General features: G+C 43.8%; 4 protein-coding genes across 4 annotated transcripts; all 4 read left to right on the top strand.

Annotated features, from left to right (window-relative positions):
- Nucleotides 1–1,739: 1,739 nt before the first annotated feature.
- On the top strand, nucleotides 1,740–3,453 carry tpbga (trophoblast glycoprotein a). Its single transcript, XM_034545588.1, has 2 exons — nucleotides 1,740–2,279; nucleotides 2,604–3,453. Exons 1-2 carry the CDS (start codon nucleotides 2,026–2,028, stop codon nucleotides 3,451–3,453), a joined length of 1,104 nt encoding a protein of 367 aa, XP_034401479.1. The 5' UTR covers nucleotides 1,740–2,025.
- Nucleotides 3,454–13,187: 9,734 nt separating this feature from the next.
- On the top strand, nucleotides 13,188–14,543 carry LOC117739192. Its single transcript, XM_034545489.1, has 3 exons — nucleotides 13,188–13,248; nucleotides 13,326–13,384; nucleotides 13,462–14,543. Exons 1-3 carry the CDS (start codon nucleotides 13,226–13,228, stop codon nucleotides 14,541–14,543), a joined length of 1,164 nt encoding a protein of 387 aa, XP_034401380.1. The 5' UTR covers nucleotides 13,188–13,225.
- A 1,833-nt stretch (nucleotides 14,544–16,376) lies between these two features.
- On the top strand, nucleotides 16,377–18,111 carry LOC117739191. Its single transcript, XM_034545488.1, has 3 exons — nucleotides 16,377–16,465; nucleotides 16,553–16,611; nucleotides 16,691–18,111. The coding sequence occupies exons 1-3, from the start codon at nucleotides 16,380–16,382 to the stop codon at nucleotides 18,109–18,111; spliced, it is 1,566 nt and encodes a 521-aa protein (XP_034401379.1). The 5' UTR covers nucleotides 16,377–16,379.
- Nucleotides 18,112–22,281: 4,170 nt separating this feature from the next.
- LOC117739274 lies at nucleotides 22,282–23,736 on the top strand. The gene is made up of 3 exons (XM_034545585.1): nucleotides 22,282–22,350; nucleotides 22,438–22,496; nucleotides 22,572–23,736. Exons 1-3 carry the CDS (start codon nucleotides 22,328–22,330, stop codon nucleotides 23,651–23,653), a joined length of 1,164 nt encoding a protein of 387 aa, XP_034401476.1. The 5' UTR covers nucleotides 22,282–22,327; the 3' UTR covers nucleotides 23,654–23,736.
- The last annotated feature ends 774 nt before the right edge of the window (nucleotides 23,737–24,510 follow it).

Genomic DNA, 24,510 nt, shown 5'->3' with positions numbered 1-24,510 from the left:
TTGGACTGCGTTCTGTGCTCCGAGTGATGTTATACTAAAAGTAGAATGTGTTTATAAAAATAAATAATAACTTACAGAGCAACCTGTACAAAACCCTTTGGGTTGTGAAATGGGGAACAAACTGTATCTTTGAACGTTTTAATTTGTTTTTTCTTAAGTGACACTGCTCATTCATTATATTTTTAGCTAAAGGTAATAAATGAATGAATGGCCCTTTTGAGATCAGCACATCAAACTCATGCTTCGGACATATACATATATCATATATATATTTTTGCAGGAGAAATATAAACTAAACAGTATCCCTTTATTGGCGTGCATGTGCAAGAATGCAACATTCAGTTGAGATCATTTGAATGGTTTTGGATGTTTCCTGCTGCGGTGCCTCGTTGTATCCAGGAGCAGGTCCAGGAATGTGGAGACCTGTGGTCCCAGTGATTCAGTCCGCTGACAAAAGACAGTTGTGATGCTATTAGTGCCACTATCCATATATATTTCTACCAGTCTGCAAGTTCAAAACACTCCTTTTTTGTTTCTGTAATCCACAAAGTACATTTTTATGCTGCAGATCATATCCTGCAAGTGTCTGTGTGTGAACTCTGAATGCGTTTGTCACTTACAGCTGTAATACAAATAAAGATGTCTATTATTGTAGAAATGTGTGGCCCTTTTTTTTTTTTTTTTTTTTTACTTGAGTTTCCTTTTAATGAATTATGACAATCGTGTTTCATGAAGGCCGTCAGCAGGCGGGATAATGTGAGGATGTCAAAGCTCTCTCCTCCTTTTCCCGAAGTGTCTACAGATACACTCCGAAGTGATTTGTGTAATAATCATGATGAGCTGTCAGAATAAACATTAAGGAAGGGAAGCCGTCCCAGCTTTGATACTCTCCCATCAAGTGGCGAGAAGTCCCACTCTGCGGCTATTATCCTGCAGAGAATCACACTATTCAAGAATAGGGAGATCAAAGGCTTCAGTCTGGCCCCCCCAGGTTTACCATATACCACCTGGGAGGTGGGGGTCACCAGGGACATCCAATCCACCAACTATAGTGCAGCCAATGCAATTATCATAAAAGCCTCCTTTTATGAAACAAGTAATAACACAAGACAATTACTTGCTATTCCACAGAAAGAAAGCATTTAGAAGCATTTTATGTCACATTTATGTTAATAAACCCAGAATGCTTGCAATAGTTTGGTGTTTTTGTCCTGCTTAACAATGATAATATATTTTTTAATCCCAAGATTTCCATATAAAAAGCTCATGTGTAAAAGACACTGCAATGTTGACCCAGCGCCACGTGATCATTTTTTTTTTTGGCGTGCGTACTTGTTGAGCACCACTTTCTCTCTCTCTGTCTCTCTCTCTCTCTGTCTCTGTCTCTGTCTCTGTCTCTCTCTCTCTCTGTCTCTCTCTCTCTCTCTGTCTCTGTCTCTCTCTCTGTCTCTGTCTCTGTCTCTGTCTCTCTCTCTCTCTCTGTCTCTCTGTCTCTCTCTCTCTCTCTCTCTCTCTCTCTCTCTCTCTCTCTCTCTCTCTCTCTCTCTCTGTCTCTGTCTCTGTCTCTGTCTCTCTCTCTCTCTCTCTCTCTCTCTCTCGTGTTCCGGGCCCACTCGAGGCGCAGAGGAAGATCTCGTGGATCCGGGTCGGGGGAGCAGGCAGGAGAGAAGCCCCTCCCCGCATATCATCGCACACCGGGCGATGTGTCCTTTTAACTTCTTTGTTGGAGAAGAAGCGACGCCCCGCTTCGCCACACAGCAAAGGATCAAACAAGCCCCCTCTGATCAGCGCGACCCCCGGTTTTGTTCTCATGGAAATCCGAGCCTGCCTCCCGGACACACTTTCTGCAGAGATGCAAAGTTGAAGCGCATTCCCAGCCGGGGCAACGGCTGATACCGATGTCTTGGAGGAGCTGATCGTTCTCTTCGTGCGTTTCTCCTTTCCTTTCCTCTCCTTCCCTTTCCTTTCCTTTCCTTTCCTTCCTTGCTCGGCGCACTCGGACCCGCACACGTTTCACCTCCCAACATGCTGGATTTGGCGCAGCGACTTGTTTTCTGCGCGCTGCTCGCCTCCGTTTACGCGTCGTGCCCTCCGCGCTGCGAGTGCTCCGAGGCGGCTCACACCGTGAAGTGCGTCTCCAGAGACCTGCGGAGCATCCCGAGCGGGATCCCCGGATACACCCGGAACCTGTTCATCACCGGGAATCAAATCGGTCGAATCGGCCCGGAGTCGTTTAGAGGGCTGGACAATGTGACCAACCTCTCTCTGAGCAATAACAGGTAGGAACAGCGGGCAATCCAAAACAAATGTTTCCTCTAAGCTAGAACAGTTTGCCTTAATAGCAACAACAAAAAAAATACTGTTTCAGTCGTCAGTTGATCCTCATTGTTGATCCTCATCAAATACTGCAGCTTAGCAGATTTCATCATTTTGGAATCACTTGAAACAGACTTTCAAAGTGTATTGATTTAAAATATAGCTTTGATCTCAGATTTAATTAGTCCTGTTTTTTATGTCTGGAAATATCCCCCCACACACTTTCTTGCTCTTCTATGTGATGTGAAAGTGTGAATTGATTGTCTCGTGGATCTCCTCAAATCCAGGATTTCCGAGGTGGAGTCGCACTCCTTTTCTGGCCTGCGCAGCCTTCGCTCCCTGGATCTGAGCAACAACCAGCTGGCGGTCATTCACCCCGAGGCCTTCACCATGCAGAACCAGTCTCTGCGGGAGCTGAACCTGAGCCGAGCCCTCTACAACCACTCGTCGGTGATGGACCTGGCCACGTCCCTCCGCTGGAGCTCCCTGGGCACCCTGAAGCGACTGGACCTTTCTCACAACGGCCTCATCTATTTACCCTCGCGGATCTTCTCCCACCTGAGCAGCCTGCAGCGGCTCCAGCTCTCCAACAACTCCCTAGTGGCCGTCCACAACTCCACCTTCTCGGGTTTGGAGCGTCTGGAGGAGCTCGACCTGACCCTCAACGCCTTCAAGACGGTGCCCGAGGAGGGTCTGCGAGAGCTGGACTCCCTGCCCAGAGCTGATCTCCTGCTGGGGGAAAACCCCTTCACGTGTTCGTGTGGAATCGAACCTTTTGCTCTGTGGCTCAACAGGTCACAGGGACGCATTAGTGACGCCGAGGGCCTCGTGTGCGCTTTCCCAGCCGGCATGAGGAACACATCCATGCTGGCTGTGGGCTCGTTGACGCTGGGATGCGACCAGTGGGGTGCGGGGGCCGACCTCGCTCTGCACACCTCTTACGTCTTCCTGGGTGTCGTCCTGGGCTTCATCGGCCTCGTCTTCCTCTTTGTGCTTTATCTCAACCGCAAGGGCATCAAGAAGCGCATCTACGACCTGCGGGACGCCTGCAGGGAGTTGTGCGAGAGCTACCACTACCGCTTCGAGACGGACTCCGACCCCAGGTTATCGCAGGTCTCCTCGAGCGCTGACGTGTGAGGGGACGTTCGCCTCTCCTGACTCTTTTCTATTGCATTCCATCAGTAGCAGAAATGTAAAAAGTGTACAGATTTGTCTGTAAATATATACATACAATTGTGTTAATTATCAGTCGGCCTCGTTGTTTAAAGCATGCACTCATTACACAACTAACGCGCTCTTTTAATAGAGAATATCTAAATGCGAATCAAATGGACATGAATGTTGCACAGGGAGTTCTTTGATCGACAGTTCTTTATTTTCATGCATGCGGCCCCTCATGTTCACACAAAAAGCGATAGCAAGTGCCTGAAATCATCTAGGTATTGTTTTCTAATCAGAGATCTGACTCCGTGTCAGCTTGTAAAAAAAAAAAAAAAAAAAAAAATGAAAGCTACAAAATGCTGCAATAAAACCCTGACCATAACAAACTTCTGGGAATTTGAAGCACAATCACTCATTCATCTTTGAACTATTTCAAAGCCTTTGGTCCCTGCGTCCTTCAGCCCCAGGGTGCCACAGAGGAATTAAGCCTCCAAAGCTTTCCTAAAATCACCCCTCTGCTCCTCTTTGGCTGTTGGATTTGAAGGGGTGGGGGGGGGGAAGACAGACAATTCAGTGCAGACCAGCGGAAATCTCATAGCCCCCTCATTTTTTTCCCTCTTTCTTTTTCTTCTTCTTTTTTCGTGAAACCGTCGCTTTGTTTCAACTGCTTGAGTTTTATTGTCAAAATGATGAGAACCAGTCCTGGGCCGAGGCTGCTGAAAGCAACCTCCCCTCCCTCCTCAAAGACAACAGCCGCTCTTGGAGGCTCTTTGAAAAGAAAAGTCTGGCTCTCCACGTTTTTCTGTTTAGGGGATTTTTTTTTTCTTCTTTTTTTTTTCCCTCCCACCAATGATAAGATACAGATGATTCTGAAACACCAGCGACATTGTTTCATTCAGCAGTTTCTCTAACTGGTTAAGGCGTGAGCCTCGTGAAAAGAAAGACGATGTTCTGAACCTTTTGGTTTTTGTTCAACCTGCTATGCTTTCTGGGGGGTTATGCCAAGATAAATATCTGTTTTATAAGTTGTTTTCTCAGAGCAAGAGTAACACTGAAATCCAGAAGTGTATGTCAATACATGTATTTCTTGGTCAAATACATTTTACATGCATGTTTAAAGTCAATCAAATTATAACCTGCATGAATCCCGAACCAAACTGGATGGTCCTCTTTTTTTGTTTGTTGTGCAAATGTCACATGTGTTGTCCTTGTTTTCTCTAAATGGCTACGTGACAAAAGCAATTCTCTGTGGCCTTATGATGCTCCGAAGTGCGACAGAGGGGGGTGGCAAGCTGCCACTCCTCAAAGTGTTCATTGCCCAAATTGCAAGCTACCTAGGTATTTGGAAGGGGGAGGTTGGCCTAAAGTTAGCATCTTCATCCCATCAAGATATTCTCCAAACTCCTCTGATATAGATCCATAAATGTGTATACGCATGGAGACATTTAACTGCTTGTGTGACGACAAAAATAAAGCTGTACAAATTCACGACGTCTGTATACTCATTTGGCCTAAATGTAAATCGCAGAAATGAATATAATCCTAATATTCGGACTTAACCCCCTGGGTGTCATTTCTCTGCGTGGCCGAACCACATTAATAAGCCGGGCATTTACTCGCAGAGGAGAAAACGAATTGAGGCTCGTGAGCTGACGCAAAAGGGGGTGGCGAGACGCCTCAAACGAGCTTTGTTTTCCAGCGCTACAAGATGCCCGTCCTCTCTCTCTCTCTTGTTTTCACAAGCGGGCATTATGCCCGCCGTATAATAGGATTCACTCATGATGACAGAGTTGAGCTCTCTGATCCAGCTATTGTTAAAGAGTCATCATTCTTAATAATTGCCTGTGGGAAGAAAAAAAACAACCCCCGGAGAGATTTTTTTCTTTTCTTCCTACAGCACGACGTGTCACAACCGGGGCATTAGGCCGGCCACGGGTTATTGGTGTCAATTGGCGAGGCGAAAGATTATTCCCTGGATATCATTACTTCCATTTCTGCTCATTAAAGTGTGGATTAGGACCAGTGCCTTTCCTGTCTTTTTACGAGTCTGGCTGTTTGAAAGATATATGGTCTGTTTGCTATATAGAGATTGTCTCAGCAGGAAAGCGATGAAAACAGAGGAAGCCTACAAATGCATCCAGACGTTCTCCATTACTCCCAGTGCAAAAAAAAGAGGAGAGGCTTGTTAAAAAACGGAAAAAAAGTTGCTCCAATTACCGTGTTCTTTTCAAGACTGTATGCTGCGCATTTCAGATTAAAAGATCACAACTTTATTTGACCTTTCTTTGCTCTGTCTTGTTTTTCCCCACTCGCCATTTGTTTCCATGCAACAACAGCTACACGTTGTTGCATGTGTTTGTTTTTGCAAAATGCATATTTGAAGTATTTCAGTGTTGAGAATGTCCCACTGGAACACAGCAAGCTTTTTAAAATTGTATTTCCTATATGCCTCCCGTCTCCGGGAACATCTTGGCGCCATTACACAGGTTTAATGGCCATGATAGGGAATATGCCTTAAAAGTGAACAACCACATCTGTGAGGAATTGAACATGTTAAAAAGAGACCACAACAGTCGGCAGCACGGTGTGACAAAGGCAGCTGTGTCTCTCTCTCTCAACTTAGGACACATGTCATCATTTACATTCGTCATCAGTGGACGGTCATCGGATACATGCTGCTTTATACGTTTGTGTTCCCACTTTTAAAACCAAGCCACGCATGCACAGCAAAATCTAGTCTAACATATCTTTCTTCTCCTTCTTTTAACAATGCACTTATTTTGGGGATCAATGAATTCATTCGGCCAGCTTCCTACACGTTGCCCATCTATCATGTCTGCACCACCCGTGTGGTCCGTGGAAGTGGTTCCAGTGGGCTATTGCCCATTGTTCTGCTGCTCTTTTGATCAATGTGACCAATCGGGTTTCCCAGAGGAAGGAATTGGTACAGCTGGCCCAACTATCTATTAAAGCCAACTGACCCCCCCCCCCCCCCCCCCCCCCCCCCCCCCCCCCCCCCATTTATCTCTTTCATAAAGGCACACACACATACCTGGATCATGGTATTCGTTAAAATTGTATCGTTAAGACAGTCTCTCTCGTCTTTCTGACATCACTATCTATCTAAAACTGAATTACCTTTTTCTTCTGAGAAATCAGCTCTTTGGTGTACTTTGTCAAAATTGCAATATAATAAAGATATTAAGTAATTGAAGAATTTCCCCAAAAAAGTGTACATTATTATTATTATTATTATTATTATTATTATTATTATAAGCCCCGCGAATCACCGCGTAGCATCGGCCAGATCTGACAAGGGTCCGACAACTACACGGCTCTGCTCCATAGGCCCTCATGCAATTCTCTCATATTTTACACATTTTTAGGCTGGTTTAGACCTGAAGACAGTCAGAATCAGAGGCAAACATCATTAAGGACAGTGAAGCTTTCACTTATTCCTGCACATACCGACGTGCATTTGAATCGTTGCCTGGCGTAGACAAAAGGCATACGAACAACATCGGTAACTGGATCTTTGAACTGTCGACATAAGTCGACAGCACTAAGGCGGGCGATGACACAAGTCCCAAAACAGTTTCATCCGTTTTTTGAAAAAGGAGAAAATCTGCACGACCGCAATCATAGTTTCCTTTAAAACGTTGTCTTTAGTATAACTCGTAATGCAAAGGGCTCTGATTTGCCTTTAATCGTATAATCTATCAGTCCCACTTGGGGTATGTTCACCGCAGAGTTTGAACAACTTGTATGTGTTCACATGTCAGAATGGGATTCTTTACGCTCTTGTAATTTAAACAAAATCCTCTCGGTGCTTAACCACAATGGATCCCCAGACCGCGGAAAATGAGAAACAAATGCTCTCAACAAAGTCCCGTCACGTATGAATGAAAGGCTCAAGTAAAACTCTCCGCCGCAACAATGCAGCTTCTCTCTGAAGTCTCCGGGCCGGTTTCTCCATTGATCTCATGTGTCGACTACAACTGTAAACGCAGCAACGGCGCTGCCAGGCCGCGACTTCCCCCCTCCTCTGGGCCTCGGAGCAGAGAGGGTCCTGAAGCCTTGTTGTGGTTCTCCGCTGTCCAAGAATCAGTCTCTCGGTCCATGTGGCTTGTCAGAAGTTTTGTTTTGTGGTTGTTTAGAGGAGAAGGAGGCTCGGGAGTTTTCAATTAGTGAGACATTTCTTCCCTGTGTGACCCATCCTGCCTCGAAGCCGAGGTTTTACTCAACGTGCTGATGTTGAAAGAAAAGGTGAGAATGTTCTGTTTCACGTTCTCGTAAAAAAAAAATAGATCCTCAAGGGAAAAGCAGCAAAGTATGAAGATGAATTGTTCCCGGTGCGACGTAATCAAGCCCTTCCATTGATTTGTCACGCCAGAGGAATAAGCCCCTCTATGATTCATTAAAGAGTCCCTCTTCCTGTCCTCTCGGAGAAAAGGAATACAGCCAATGTCGCTGGTTGATTACAAATGGCCTTGACCTGTTTTAAAGAAGGACAATATATTCACCACTCCTGCACTGCCTCGCCATCTTTTCCGTGCATCAATGAGTTGGATTGGCTTTTAGCAGCGAGCCGAGCAGACACGTTGTGTGTGTGTGTGTGTGTGCGTATTTCTGGCCTCATATGTGTGTGTAGTGAATAACAACAACAGAGTGTAAACATGGAATTTCCCCAAATGAGGGATTAATAAAGTTCTTCTAAATATAGAAGTCATTTGAAGACATTTGGGAGTCCCCCTTCAATAGTTCATATACAATGACTTAACTTATTGCTGAATAATTGTTTTGTTCCACTTTTTAGTCTAGTTACAGTAGCAGACACTTAATGAGATTTTTTATAGCTGCTGTGTGTGTATATATATATATATCGAAGGTATTGAATGTGAAAAATGTGATGAACAATATCAAGCAACTCTGCAGTTCTCCTCAGTCATACGGAGCATTTGAACACATTTGGGCTTATTGGTTTGGTTTTCTAAGTATGCAAATTTAGTTTTGGTTCATCTGTTTCAAATCGCAGCGAACAAGTTTCTAATGAACTCGCTGTAAACTGCCCAGCAACAAACGGCCGGCGGTCAGCTACAGACTTTAATTGAAACCAATGTGGGAGTGCCTTAGACTTGCATTCTTTCTAATGGCCAGCAGGAGGGGTTAGCAAGAGTTTGCAACTCAGATTGTATATTCTATGATAAAATGACAATACTTCTCTCTTAATTTATTACCTCATTAAACATTGTAAACATACATTTATGTTCTCAATTGCTATTTTCAATTCTTCAAAACCGCATTATGTTCAATTATGGTCCCATTTAGAGTAAAATATACAATAAAGCAAGGTATACTTTAGGGCGTGGCTACCTTGATTGACAGGTCGCGAACACGGTGTGGGAGTTGTTTTCGTCTTACAACAATAACACTTTTACGGTGTGTTTTCAGTTCACGAAGGTCAATTAAATGCCTTAAAATGCCTTATTCACTGTTTGGTTGTAATTAGCTCCACCTTCTCTTTACTCTTTTGGTTGTAAAAAACCTAGATGACCAAGATACAAGATTGCAATGGCCAAATTGTCCAACTTAAGGCTTGTCCACTGGTTAACAGGCAATAGTTATAAGCTATAAAGTGCTTTAATTATCGGCTTATTATGCTTTCAAGTGGGACAAAAAGAACATATTACTACTAATAATAATGTAGCTTTAAAAATAGCAGACTTAAAGGACATTTCTGGTTGTATGACAACTTATTTTACTATTATTGGCCATCATTCTTATCAACAATTACAACATTGTACTCAACAAATGTATTGTCGAGAGTTGGGAGCAGCAACGTCAATTAAAAAGAAGTCAAAACTGTTATGAGCAGCCTGAAGATCAGATTTTTAAGCAAGCTACTAGCCTTGCAAAATGCAATTGTTAGAGCTGTGCATTGAGACATTATCACTTATATATGGTGGAGTCACTTTCAGTTTCACCTCCAGACAAAGTGGTTTAGAATCATCTGGCTTCACAGTTGGCTTTTGCTTTAAATGATAACCAAAACTACATCAAAAGACTTGATAATGTCCTTCAACTTTAGCTTCAGAGCAATGTTAGTTATAAACTGGTGCAAAGAGAACAGCCTCCCTGAAGATGGATCCTCGAGCTGCTCGTGGAATGTGTTGGGTGTGAACTCTCCATAGGTAGTTTGACCTCTCGCCTCCCTGGGGGGGGCGGAGACTTAAGCTCATTATTATTACCTTCATTATTTCAAATGCTGGACCAGATGCCGGAGCGGGAGGAGGCCCAGCACACCCAACAGGGATCTGAAGCACCGGATTGGTCAGAAGGAGGAGAACGGTTCAGGGGCCAAAGGGTAGATTGGAGACACCATCTGCTGACAGTCTTTTTCTAATTTCTCAGCATTTTGCTATATTAAGGACTTTGAAGTGATGACGCCGGTCCCTTTGGAAAAGGACACCCCCTTATAGGGTTATAAAATTCCATGTATTTTGCGATAAAAATAAATATAAATGTCTCACTGTCGATTAAATGTGGGCCCTTGACGACAAAAAGATGACATGCCAGCCTGGGAAACCAGTATTTAAATGTGTGCTATGTTAAATAAATAGTTTTCATTCAAAGTATTTATGAAACCCATATAGCCTCCTAATAATGAGGGAACTGTTTTTTTTACGACCTGCAGCTTTACTGCCCCCCCCCGCGTCAAGCCTGTGACCCGTTTAGCTGGCTGGCTAACTAGCAAGTTGGTAAATGAGTGAAATTGTACTATTTATGTTGCAATTTGGGAGTTATTTGGGTCTATGGCATCCTAGCTTAGAATTCCTCACTTGGGAAATAGGTTATGACGGTTCTGTAAAGAGGCCCAGGTCATCTGAAACACGAGTACACATTTATTCTGTCGCTCTGCTGGATGTGTCAATGGGCAACTCACTGTGAACAAGTTTGCCATATCAATTAATTGAAAAGGTGAGAATATGTCAATGTTCTTTTCACACTTTCTTTTCACTGCCACTAACTAGGGGGGATGGACACATCTGTGAATGCAGCTTTGTGGAGCTCCAGGTATGTGAGATTTCTTACTGTCAACAACTCCCCCCCCCAAAAAAACCAACTAAAATAATTACACTGGCAAGACATCTTCTTCCTCTGTGCCAACGAGCTTCATTGTTGTCCAAAAACTAATCGATGAACAATTCTGTTGCACTGGGTGACATGTTCCTTCATCACTATGAACACGCACACACACACACACACACACACACACACACACACACACATATATTCTGACTCAATACAACATACAGCCTACTGTCCCAAATACTAACTAGAGAACCAAATGTGTATTAACCTGCATGGGAAAAATACTATAGTATATTGAATAATTTCAATGTTTTAGGAAATTACTCTATATAGTTGTGACCAGTTTTCAAAATTGTACATCCAGTAGAAATGAATGGGCCCCACTGAGGGAATCAGAATCAGAAATACTTTATTGATCCCTGTGAAGAAATGTGGTTATGTTACTGTTGTTTCATTTTAGATTGACAATATATATAAAGATAGAGAAAATAAAAATAACATTATTTATGTAAAAATAAGTGCAATGTAGTACAATATATAACAACAATAAATATAGAAAAATGGAAATAAGAAATATGTCAACATGCAGTATGTATACTACAATAGAAAATGTATAAATAACAGTATACATTATATTAATTCTAAAAAAAAGGATCTATGAATTAAAATGTACAGAATAAATAATACTAATTGTGCTAAATAATATAGAAGAACATGAACGAGACCAAAAGTGTAGCTGCATACACCAGTGCAAGTTCCATTTTGCTCCCAAAGATCCAGGAGGTAAACATTGAGTTTGAACATTCTTATCACAGATATATTGCTGCTTTTTAAATGACACCACAGGAAAGGAATGATAGGCTTTGTGTGGGCGGAGAGCCAAAATAAAGAGAAAAACATGTGTTTCCGGATTCAAGGGGCTTAGTGTAGACGCGGTCTCCAGCTGTGCTACTGGCCCTATATCATGAATGTCCCCGCGTCCTGCACAGCTCTGCACATGCATTAGATGGCGATGCTGTGTTTGCCCTCTCCTCCATCACACCCCCTTTTGTGGCTAAAAATACATCTTACCGTGCGGGAAGCTCATAAGTTGAGTGAAACCTTCACCGGAGAGAGGCTCCTCTATATGAGCGTGTCTTCTACTTGTCGACGGGGCAGGGGTCAGGGGTCAGGGGTCAATGCAGATCCAATGTCCTTTATCAGAGAAACAATCTGTTACGTGGAGAACAACATTGTGGCAGAAATGTGCACTTGTGAGACATGAAGCCGGCAGATTTTGAATTAAAATAAGAGACATCATACGCAAAGAGAAAAGAGTTGCCTCCTTTGATGAATAGATCTCATTTGTCTTCTGATTTATGTTTAGTGTACGTTTTTCTTTATTTTTATGCCCGTGTTGTCAGGAATGTTTTTGCTGATTCCAATGGAGGACTTTCACTTGCTTTCACGTCTCGCTCATATGAATGTTGATAAGCATAATGGAAAAAAAATTCAGAAGGGAGGGAGGAAACTGTCCCTGAAAAACAATCCTCTGCGCTATTTCCCCTGACAGGAAATTGTGTCTTTGATCTAAGCCACCGCGCTCATCTGGTCATCGCATGCGAGGTGTCACTCCTTCCTACGGAGGAGAGAGGAGGAAATTTGCTTTGGCTGCATGGGGTTCGCACGCCGGTATGAATGTTGAACACTCAAGTGCCTGAAAGATGAAACACAAGGTTGTACATTTTTAATATTGCTGGGTTCAAGAAGGGTACCTGATGAAGGCCCATACAGTTCTTGGGAAAGGAGGACAGAGTGACTGATTCTTTTATCGTGCACTTGCATCATTCTTCTTCTGGCAGCGGGGCAGTGTCACTAATGAACATTATTGACCGAGCACAGTGTCGGAAGAACAGTCACACCTGCCAGGCGACCAGGCAGTGTGTCTCATTGTGTGCGCGTGTGCGCACGTGTGTCACCGACACTGACGGTGTAAGGGGTCATTTTCATGTGGAGCATCCCACACGGTCCCAGATCAGTCAAATGAACGCAGGAAGCTGATGATATCACACCCGCATGCGACATTGTGCATTTTGCGTATCATTCCTCACGGTTGTTTCAACGTCATTCAAATGAAATGAGAATGTATGACGTGGAGCTTGTGGTGTTGGTTTTACAGTATTTGATTTATATTCTGCAAACAGAAGGTGGAAGCACGCTGATCTTGATGTGTTGTTTGTCACAGTTAGGGTCGACTGCATCATTACTGCAGTGGGCCGCCTGGGTCTATTCGGCGTCAGAGGGTACAGGAGTGATCATTAATAATGTTAACAAGGCCGTCAAGCCTAATATGATCTTTCTCAAGGTCAGGCGTGAAGCAGACAGGAGAAATCTCAGCGTACCCAAGTGGGCAAGAATGTGTGAAAAAGATCTTTCTAGCAAACTAAAGCTTTTACCCTAAAGTTCTTTCTATTTGAACACATGATTTAAAAGCACAGAGGTGGAAAGCAATATGATAATAAACAGCACTCTTTTCTGAAAGTCACCCCAAGATCATAACAGCAGGCACCTGTTAATTAGGGAGCAATTGAATGCAGGTTGCAATAAATGCTATCTGCTTTACACACAGAGCAAGCAGCTTCTGGGCAGTTGGGTTGCTGTTGCTTTGAACATAGAGATGTCTTGTGGAGTTCATTTTGGGTAAGTCTTTGCAGTTACTCTCAGTGTTTGTTAAGTTGGCGTACCATTTCTGACTGAATGTCTTGTTTTCTGTTCAGGATCTTGCTGATTTGCTTAGTTCAAGCAGAGCATGTGCGTTGTCTGTGGGCGACTCAAGGTGAGCAACACACACATGTTGCTGTAATTTATTGGTGTGATTCACTAGCTGTAGATTTATACTCGTTTCTCTTGCAGCTCAGAGACCAAACAGCAACACATATGTTGGCTTCACGCAGCAGGGCAGCGGATTTGGTGGAAGCTATCCCCAGAATAAACTCAGACATGCCTCTGGTTCTCTTGGTTCAGCCCAGAGCAGTAGCCTCAACACAGACACTGTTGGCAGTGGTTCTAGCCAGAGATTTCCCAATAGTGGCTACACACAAACTCTTTCCCAGCCAGCTAAAAGTGGCTATGATTCAGTAAAGTTGGTGCAAAGCAGCGCGCAGTCAAAACCTAACTGGCGAACAACTAAGTTGAATCAGGAACATTTACAAAAGATGCCAAAAAAGCGCATATTTGGCCTTTCTGCTTCTATTGCTGGTGGCAGTTCACTGAGTAAGTACGATCAATCTCCGATTAGCAAGAAGAGAACTTGGCCGGTCCAGCAGGGTACCCCAAGTAAGAGCAACCATCGGTTCAGCAGTTCTGAATCTTTTCAGGGTCCAAGAGAAAGTTACTCCTTCAAACCCTACTCTCATCAGACAGCAGCACAGAAGGCTTTAGTTAACACTGGGCTAATGGGTTCTACTATGAAGTATTCACGCCCCTCTAGCGGAGGTGCTGCTGAACCACGAAGAATCCCTGTTCGGACAAAAACCTCAGCTAGTGCCCCTGCTAGAAGAGTGTCTTCACTTCGTGGCTCTGCAGCATCTAAACCTTCCCGTTTCTCCTCTCTCCAAAATGAGAGAACTAGAAATAACCCCAGCCAGACTGAGGCTTGGGAACGGTACTCAAGCAAGGTGGTTCCTGTGAATGCTCGTAACCTTCCTGCCTCCAGGACCAGCAGTGTGGGGACCTCTGGTCAGGGCTTTGCCTCAAGCACAATCTACCAAATCCCTCAGCGCTTTGGGGGCTACGCTATCAGACGGCTGAAAGAACCTGCTGACCAGAAGGAAGTGAGTGTCGGCAAGACGCCGCAGCAGGCCTACGTGGCCACCCAGCGCCTGTCTTTGCAGCAACAGGCCTTCACGGCCCCCCAGCTCTCCTCAGCATCTTCCAAGCCAAAGGTCCAGCGTGTTCATCCAGAGGCCAAATGGATGATGGTCAGGCTGGGTTAAAAACATGTAGTTACTAAAGTATCAATGGGCTGCCTGCAGCAGTTGTCCTGGGATGAATGTTTTTAATAAAAATGGTTTATTTACATCTTGTGTCATAACTTACTACTTGGTTGTGGGGCACTGGTAAAAGATCAGCATGTGTGCATATTGCTTTAGGCTGGGTGCCATCTAGCATATAAAAGATGTGTTTCAAAATGGCTTCTCTAAACAGTCTTGACATGCAATCTGTACATGTTAGGTCTCAATGTTCAGCTAGATTCTGAAGACTCTGGCTGGTGTCAAAGCCCAAAAATGACCACACCTTTTTCTTGACATCATTGGACAATATCATGGTCAAGGATCGATGTGATGGGAACTTCATTAGGAAAAGACAATGGTTTTTAGAGACTAATTACACTTTCAATGAGCTATGTATTTATGATGCGGATGACATGACAAGGCCATGGACCAACTATAACAATTACATGCAAAACACAACCATAAATATATTGTGCTTGTAGTATAGGATGTAACAAAATGTTTGTGCCGGACTGCTTCACGTGTGAGTGAGAAACTGTCGGTCTGTCCTTCCTTGCCGCTGCACACTTGCCAAACAATATTGTAAGAAGGGGCAGGGTTATTGGAGGGAACATTACAGCCAGAAGGCTCCACCCACTCCACTGAGATGTGTGGGAAGAGACACACCTGGAGATCTCATCAGTGAAGTGAACTGACCTGCAGGAAGATGATCTTGGAGAACATGCTAAGATAATTTGAGTGTCTTGTCCCCAAGATCTCCAGGGTAGGATATAGATGAAACTTGTTAGTCGGCCAGCTGAGTTGTAATGGGACTCTTGATTGAGCGAGTTTTTCTAATTTGCCTGTTACTTGGAACACGTTTAAAGTCCCTGGTGAACTGCAGAACTGACTCTCCCACCACTATTTTCTGTCCTGTACACTCCTGATACAATGGAGGAGGACGCTAATGGCGGCGTGACAGCTACAGAGTTTAAGCCTGGCATCACAATCACGTTTACCTGAAATTAATCTGTGAAACCGTTCTATTTGTTGTTGTCCTTGCTTGTAAAATAAATGTTGGTCCAAAGCACCGCCTTCTTTAGACTTACGTTTGGGCATTTTTTTACTAAACTCAATATTTCTTTTCAGTTTTTGTCTGCAAATAAATGGCCCTGCAGTCTCATTCCGTGTTTTTAGGATTGTCAGGATTTACTTTTGCTAATTTTTTACTTGGACATTGGGATTCCTCTTTCTTAGAAAAGGGTTACGAACAATTCTGCATTTTAAGAACACGTCACAAATCTCAATTACTCTTCTTAGGACCTTTCTCAACAAGATATTTAAGAACAAGCTTCGGAAGATATTGGTGAATGTTGATGAAAGACTTAATGAAAATGCAACCATGGGTGTAATATCGGAGAACAAAATCCAGAACCTCATGTAAGATATGAGCGAGCAAAGTTGTCAACGGCCGTTGCCGATCACAGTTTGAATCATAAAGTATGGTACACTGTATTTTTAAATGGTATTGTATCTGAATTACTGTGCGGAGGGTTGGAGCAACACCTTTGAAAGCACCCTACAATCATTATAAGAAAGAGCAATGAGCAATTTTGGGAATGTGGAACACACAAACAAACTGTTTCCAAAAAAATTCTATTTTTACTTCATAACCTTGATTAGGTTGCCTTGTTGAGTCCTGAAAGGTGTTCAGTGTGGACTGCTGTGGCGCTGCAGCTTCCTGGTATGATTGGTTTGTTGACTCTCAGGTGCACTAGGTGACACATTAAGCAGTGATTGGATGCAGGTTGCAATAAATTCTACCTCTGCTTCACACTCATGCAGAGAAGGTTCAGAGCAGTTGGATTGCAGTTACCAGGTTGCTTGCATTGGAATACAGAAATGGCTTGTGGAGTTCATTTGGGGTAAGTTCTTTTTTTTTGTTGCACCTCTGTTCAGTGTTTGTTGAGTTGGCGTACCATTTCTGACTGGATGTCTTGTTTTCTATGCAGGATCTTGCTGATTTGCTTAGTTCAAGCAGAGCATGTGCGTTGTCTGTGGGCGACTCAAGGTGAGCAACACACACATGTTGCTGTAATTTATTGGTGTCAGTCACTAGCTGTAGATTTATACTCTTGTTTCTCTTGCAGCTCAGAGACCAAACAGCAACACGTATGTTGGCTTCACAGAGCAGGGCAGTGGATTTGATGAAAGCGATCCCCAGGATCAATTCAGACAGGCCTCTGGTTCTCCTGGCTCAGCCCAGAGCAGTAGCCTCAACACAGACCCTATTGGCAGTGATTCTAGCCAGAGATTTCCCAATAGTGGCTACACACAAACTCTTTTCCAGCCAGCTAACAGTGGCTATGATTCAGTAAAGTTGGTGCAAAGCAGCGCGCAGTCAAAACCTAACTGGCGAACAACTAAGTTGAATTGGGAACATTTACAAAAGATGCCAAAAAAGCGCATATTTGGCCTTTCTGCTTCTATTGCTGGTGGCAGGTCACTGAGTAAGTACGATCAAACTCCGATTAGCAAGAAGAGAACTTGGCCAGTCCAGCAGGGTACCCCAAGTAAGAGCAACCATCGGTCCAGCAGTTCTGAATCTTTTCAGGGTCCAAGAGAAAGTTACTCCTTCAAACCCTACTCTCATCAGACAGCAGCACAGAAGGCTTTAGTTAATTCTGAAACACCAGCCTACACTGGGCTAATGGGTTCTACTATGAAGTCTTCACGCCCCTCTAGCGGAGGTGCTGCTGAGCCACGAAGAATCCCTGTTCGGACAAAAACCTCAGCTAGTGCCCCTGCTAGAAGAGTGTCTTCACTTCGTGGCTCTGCAGTATCTAAACCTTCCCGTTTCTCTTCTCTCCATAATGAGAGAACTAGAAATAACCCCAGCCAGACAGAGGCTTGGGAACCGTACTCAAGCAAGGTGGTTCCTGTGAATGCTCGTAACCTTCCTGCCTCTGGGACCAGCAGTGTGGGGACCTCTGGTCAGGGCTTTGCCTCAAGCACAATCCACCAAATCCCTCAGAGTTTTGGTGGCTTTGCTATCAGACGGCTGAAAATACCTGTCGACCAAAAGGAAGTGAGTGTCGTCAAACTGCAGCAGCAGGCCTACGTGGCCCCCCGGCACCCGTTTTTGCTGCAGGCCTACGTTGCCCCCCGGCGCCCCTCTTTGCTGCAGCAGGCCTACGTTGCCCCCCGGCGCCCCTCTTTGCTGCAGCAGGCCTACGTTGCCCCCCGGCGCCCCTCTTTGCAACAGCAGGCCAATGTGGGCCCCCAGCGTCCGTCCTTGCAGCATGCCTACGCGGCACCCCGGCACCCGTCCTTGCAGCAGCAGGCCAATGTGGCCCCCCGGCACCACTCTTTGCAGCACGCCTACGCGGCACCCCGGCACCCGTCCTTGCAGCTGCAGCAGGCCTACATTGCCCCACAACGTCCGTCTTTGCAGCAGCAGGCCTACGTGACCTCCAAGCTCCCTCTGCAGCTTAAAAGCCAAAGGTCCAGATTGTTCATTCAGAAGCCAAATGGAAGATGGTCAGGCTACACCTCGGACAATAAAATCTAGTTTCTAAAGGTATCGATGGGGTGCAGCAGTGGTCCTGGGATGAATGTTTTCAATAAAAGTTGTTAAGTTACATCACGTGTTGTGTCTTGACTTGGTTGTGGGGCACTGGTAAAAGCCCAGCATGTGTCTAATTGCTCTAGGTTTGGTGCCCTTTGGAGTGTAAAAGATCAGTTTCAAAAGTTCCTCTAAACATGCCATGTGTTAGCAATCTGTAAATGCTAGATCCTGAAAACTCTGGTCAAAGCCCAAAAATAACCACCTTTTTTTTGACATCACTGGATAATGTCAGTCAAGGATCGATGTGATGGGAAGTTCATTAGGATCTGGGAAAAGACAACCACGGTGTTTAGAGAATGCAATTACACTTTCAATGAGCTATGTATTTATGATGTGGATGTCACTGATATGAATCTGCCATGGACAAACAATGATGGATTCCACAACTATAACACCCAGAAATCTCTTGCACGCTGTAACAAAAAGCTTCTTTAGGAATGTAAGTGTCTTCTCCCCAAGAGCTCCAGGGTGGGATATAGTTGAAACTGGTTAGTCGGCCAGCTGGGAGTTTTGTGATGCGGCTCTTGACTGAGCGTGGTTTTGCTTGTTACGTGGAATTTGTCCCCGGTAAACTGCTGTACTGACTCTGCCTCTTATTGCTGTGCTTCCACTATTTCCTGTTAAATGCTATTTGATGTCCTTGCTTGTGAAATAAACTTTGGTCAGTGCACCACCTTCTTTAAACTTGCGTTTTTGACGTAACTCAACATTTATTTTTAATTTCTGTCCTGATTTTTAGAAAAGGAAATATGAGTAAATCTGCAAATGTATAATTTCCTCATTCCTCGTCAGCCTGTCCAAATACATTGCGCAAATGGAGCTTTAAACGCATTAAACTTGGCTTTATTAAATGTCAGGTCTGTCAGGAAAAACATTTTGAATCAATGATTTCATTGTTTTTAACAAACTTGGTTAGAATTCTTATTGAATCAACACCTCCAAACTTCAGTTTCACGAGTGAAACAAGAGCGCATAAGAGAGGTGGAGTTGCTATTTTATTTAATGATTCTCTTCAATGCAAGAGGCAGATGTCTTTTGCTCATTTTACTTCCTTTGAGTATGTGGCTCTGAATTCCACAGTTTTATTCCTCAACATTTACAGACCAACTCCATACTGTGCAACCTTCTTTGATGAGTTTACTGAACTGCTGTTTATAATCTGTATTGGTTTTGATTGTGTTGTCATTGTTGGCCATATTAATATCCATGTTGATCATGCCCAGGACAGAGGGTCTGTAGAACTAAGTGATGTCCTTGATAACTATGATCTGACTCAGCATGTAACAGGTCCCACCCACAACAAGGGTCACACTCTAGACCTAATCATCACCAAAGGTCTGAACATATTCAACGTTGCTGTGACTGATGTTGCACTGTCAGATCATTTCTGTGTTTTCTTTGAGAGTGCAATCTCCCTGCACACAAATGTCCAAACCGAGGTTGTGACAAAGCGTTACATCACTGAAAACACCAGTGAACTATTTATTCAGAAGTTCTCCTCCACACCAGCCTTCTCTTGCATCTCTGTGAATGAGCTTGTGGATGGCTTCAATTCTAAAGTAAAATATGTTATTGATGCCATTGCACCCACTAAAGTGAAGGTTGTCTCGGGTAAGAAAAGATCCCCTTGGAGAAACGTCACGCTGGTCAGAATAGAGAAAAGAGGGTGTCGGAAAGCTAATCTCCTGGTTCACTGTGGTATCTATAAAGAGAGACTTTTCCATTAGAATTTTTAACTTAGAAATGCGAGGCAGTCCTTCTTCTCTGACATCATAACCATAAACAATAACAATACAGGCATCTTATTTGCTACCGTTGACAGGCTAACAAACCCTCCGGTGTCAGTAACTGCTACGCTCCCATCCACCTGGGTATGCAATCAATTTGCCTCCTTTTTTGCTCACAAAATTAAAGAAATTAGACAAGCAGTCGGTGCCTCCACACCAACTACAGGGTATGTGTTGTCCCCATCTTTAAATAACATCCATTCAAATATCATTACACAATTTCATTCAATCAACCAAAGAAGCCTAGAAGACATTATACAACATCTGAAAACATCCTCCTGCTGCTTGAATATTCTACCAACACACTTCTTCAAAAATATTTCACACTGCATGACCACTGATCTTTTACAAATTGTAAAACAAAGGCTAGTTTAGACCCCGAAATAATGAAAAATTATAGGCCAATATCAAACCTCCAAATGTTAAGAAAAATAATGGAAAAAGTTGTTTACCAACAGCTGAACAACTTCTCGGTCGAAAATAACTCTTTTAATGTCTTCCAGTCCGGATTTCGTCAGCACCACAGTACTGAAACTGCTCTTGTTAAGGTTTTCAACGAAATCCACTTAACACAGACAGTGGAAGAACTTCAGTCTTAGTATTACTAGATCTCAGTGCTGCATTCGACACGGTCGACCATGACATACTACTAGACAGACTAAAAGTCTGGGTAGGACTCTCTGGCGCAGCACTTGTTTGAATCCTACTTGAAGGACAGACAATACTTTGTGTCTGTAGCTAATTACACATCACAGCTGACTAGGATGATGTGGTGTTCCCCAAGATTCAATACTGGGGCCTCTTCTGTTCAACATCTACATGTTACACTGACTGAGATTATGAAAAACAACGTGCGTTATCATAATTATGCAGACGACACATAAATCTACATAACTATATCACCAGGGGACTATAATCCCATACAGAGGGTGGCTAAATGCATTGAAGAAATCAACAACTGGATGTGCCAGAATTTTCTTCAATTAAATAAAGATAAAACAGAAGTAATTGTTTTTGGTCCCAAGAACAAACGGTCGAAAGTCAGCACTCAGCTTCAATCACTGATGTTAAAAACCACAAACCAGGCAGAAATATAGGTGTAGTTATGGATTCAGACCTTAACCTGATCCGCCATATCAAGACAATTACAAAATCAGCCTACTATCACCTGAAAAATATATCAAGGATTAGAGGACTTATGTCTCAACAGGATTTGGAGAAACTTCTCCATGCATTTATCTTTAGTAGACTTGACGACTGTAGCGGTGCGTTCACAGGTCTTTGTAAAAAGTCAATCAGAAAGCTGCAGCTGATTCAGAACACTGCAGCTCACTAAGACCAGGAAGGTGGATCACATCACTCCAGCTCTGAGGTCTTTGCACTGGCTTCCTGTCCATCAAAGAATTGACTTTAAAATCCTGCTGCTAGTTTATAAAGTACTGAATGGTTTAGGGCCTAAATACATTTGTGATCGGCTACTACCTTATGAACCATGCCGACCCCTCAGGTCGTCTGGGACTGGTCTACTTTCTGTTCCAAGAGTCAGAACTAAACATGGAGAAGCAGCGCTCAGTTCTTCTGCTCCACAAGGTCCCTGAAAGCTGCAGGTCTGCTGAGACCCTCAGAGACCCTCAGCACCTTTAAATCCAGATTGAAGACTTTTCTTTTTGCTGTTGCATTTACTGCATTTTATTTCTTTAACTGCATTGCAACTTTATTATATTTCTTGCTTTTTGACAGTTTTAAATGTTTTAATGAATGTTCTTAATTGTTTTGTTATCTTGTTTTTTGTTTTGCATTATGTTTTTATGCTTTTAATGGTTTTATGTGAAGCACTTTGAATTGCCTTGTTGTTGAAATGTGCTATGCAAATAAACTTGCCTTGCCTTGCCTTTCTGTCTGCAAATGGCCCTGCAGTCTCATCCTGCTTTTAGGACCTTTCTCAAGCACATCATTAAAAACAAGCTTAGGAAGATATTGGTGAATGAGGCCCAATGTTGATGAAAAATCAGCGTTGATGGGTGTGATATCAGAGCATGAAAGCACCCTACAATCATAAGAAGGAGCCACAAGGATAATATTGCACAAACACACACCCAAACCTTTTTTTTTTTTTACGAAAGTCTCTTTTTACTTCACAACCTTGATTGGGTTGCCTTGTTGAGTCCTGAAAGGTGTTCAGTGTGGACTGCTGTGGCGCTGCAGCTTCCTGGTATGATTGGTTTGTTGACTCTCAGGTGCACCAGGTGACACATTAAGCAGTGATTGGATGCAGGTTGCAATAAATTCTACCTCTCTGCTTCACACTCATACAGAGAAGGTTCAGGGCAGTTGGATTGCAGTTACCAGGTTGCTTGCATTGGAATACAGAAATGGCTTGTGGAGTTCATTTGGGGTAAGTTCTTTTTTTTTGTTGCACCTCTTTTCAGTGTTTGTTGAGTTGGCGTACCATTTCTGACTGGATGTCTTGTTTTCTATGCAGGATCTTGCTGATTTGCTTAGTTCAAGCAGAGCATGTGCGTTGTCTGTGGGCGACTCAAGGTGAGCAACACACATGTTGCTGTAATTTATTGGTCTAATTCACTATCTGTAGATTTATACTCGTTTCTCTTGCAGCTCAGAGACCAAACGGCAACACATATGTTGGCTTCACGCCGCAGGGCAGTGGATTTGGTGGAAGCTATCCCCAGAATCAACTCAGACATGCCTCTGGTTCTCTTGGCTCAGCCCAAAACAGTAGCCTCAACACAGACCCTATTGGCAGTGGTTCTAGCCAGAGATTTCCCAATAGTGGCTACACACAAACTCTTTCCCAGCCAGCTAAAAGTGGCTATGATTCAGTAAAGTTGGTGCAAAGCAGCGCGCAGTCAAAACCTAACTGGCGAACAACTAAGTTGAATTGGGAACATTTACAAAGCATGCCAAAAAAGCGCATATTTGGCCTTTCTGCTTCTATTGCTGGTGGCAGTTCACTGAGTAAGTACGATCAAACTCCGATTAGCAAGAAGAGAACTTTGCCGGTCCAGCAGGGTACCCCAAGTAAGAGCAACCATCGGTCCAGCAGTTCTGAATCTTTTCAGGGTCCAAGAGAAAGTTACTCCTTCAAACCCTACTCTCATCAGACAGCAGCACAGAAGGCTTTAGTTAACACTGGGCTAATGGGTTCTACTATGAAGTATTCACGCCCCTCTAGCGGAGGTGCTGCTGAACCACGAAGAATCCCTGTTCGGACAAAAACCTCAGCTAGTTCCCCTGCTAGAAGAGTGTCTTCACTTCGTGGCTCTGCAGCATCTAAACCTTCCCGTTTCTCCTCTCTCCAAAATGAGAGAACTAGAAATAACCCCAGCCAGACTGAGGCTTGGGAACGGTACTCAAGCAAGGTGGTTCCTGTGAATGCTCGTAACCTTCCTGCCTCCAGGACCAGCAGTGTGGGGACCTCTGGTCAGGGCTTTGCCTCAAGCACAATCTACCAAATCCCTCAGCGCTTTGGGGGCTACGCTATCAGACGGCTGAAAGAACCTGCTCAACAGAAGGAAGTGAGTGTCGGCAAGACGCCGCAGCAGGCCTACGTGGCCACCCAGCGCCTGTCTTTGCAGCAACAGGCCTTCACGGCCCCCCAGCTCTCCTCAGCATCTTCCAAGCCAAAGGTCCAGCGTGTTCATCCAGAGGCCAAATGGATGATGGTCAGGCTGGGTTAAAAACATGTAGTTACTAAAGAATCAATGGGCTGCCTGCAGCAGTTGTCCTGGGATGAATGTTTTTAATAAAAATGGTTTATTTACATCTTGTGTCATAACTTACTACTTGGTTGTGGGGCACTGGTAAAAGATCAGCATGTGTGCATATTGCTTTAGGCTGGGTGCCATCTAGCATATAAAAGATGTGTTTCAAAATGGCTCCTCTAAACAGTCTTGACATGCAATCTGTACATGTTAGGTCTCAATGTTCAGCTAGATTCTGAAGACTCTGGCTGGTGTCAAAGCCCAAAAATGACTACACCTTTTTCTTGACATCATTGGACAATATCATGGTCAAGGATCGATGTGATGGGAACTTCATTAGGAAAAGACGACAATGATTTTTAGAGACTGTAATTACACTTTCAATGAGCTATGTATTTATGATGCGGATGACATGACAAGGCCATGGACCAACTATAACAATTACATGCAAAACACAACCATAAATATATTGTGCTTGTAGTATAGGATGTAACAAAATGTTTGTGCCGGACTGCTTCACGTGTGAGTGAGAAACTGTCGGTCTGTCCTTCCTTGCCGCTGCACACTTGCCAAACAATATTGTAAGAAGGGGCAGGGTAATTGGAGGGAACATTACAGCCAGAAGGCTCCACCCACTCCACTGAGATGTGTGGGAAGAGACACACCTGGAGATCTCATCAGTGAAGTGAACTGACCTGCAGGAAGATGATCTTGGAGAACATGCTAAGATAATTTGAGTGTCTTGTCCCCAAGATCTCCAGGGTAGGATATAGATGAAACTTGTTAGTCGGCCAGCTGAGTTGTAATGGGACTCTTGATTGAGCGAGTTTTTC

The sequence above is a fragment of the Cyclopterus lumpus genome, chromosome 11 (genome assembly GCF_009769545.1).
Source record: "Cyclopterus lumpus isolate fCycLum1 chromosome 11, fCycLum1.pri, whole genome shotgun sequence".
Lineage (NCBI taxonomy): Eukaryota > Metazoa > Chordata > Actinopteri > Perciformes > Cyclopteridae > Cyclopterus > Cyclopterus lumpus.
The sequence above is the reverse complement of the archived record's forward strand: the minus strand, read 5'-3'. Positions and strand labels throughout refer to the sequence as shown.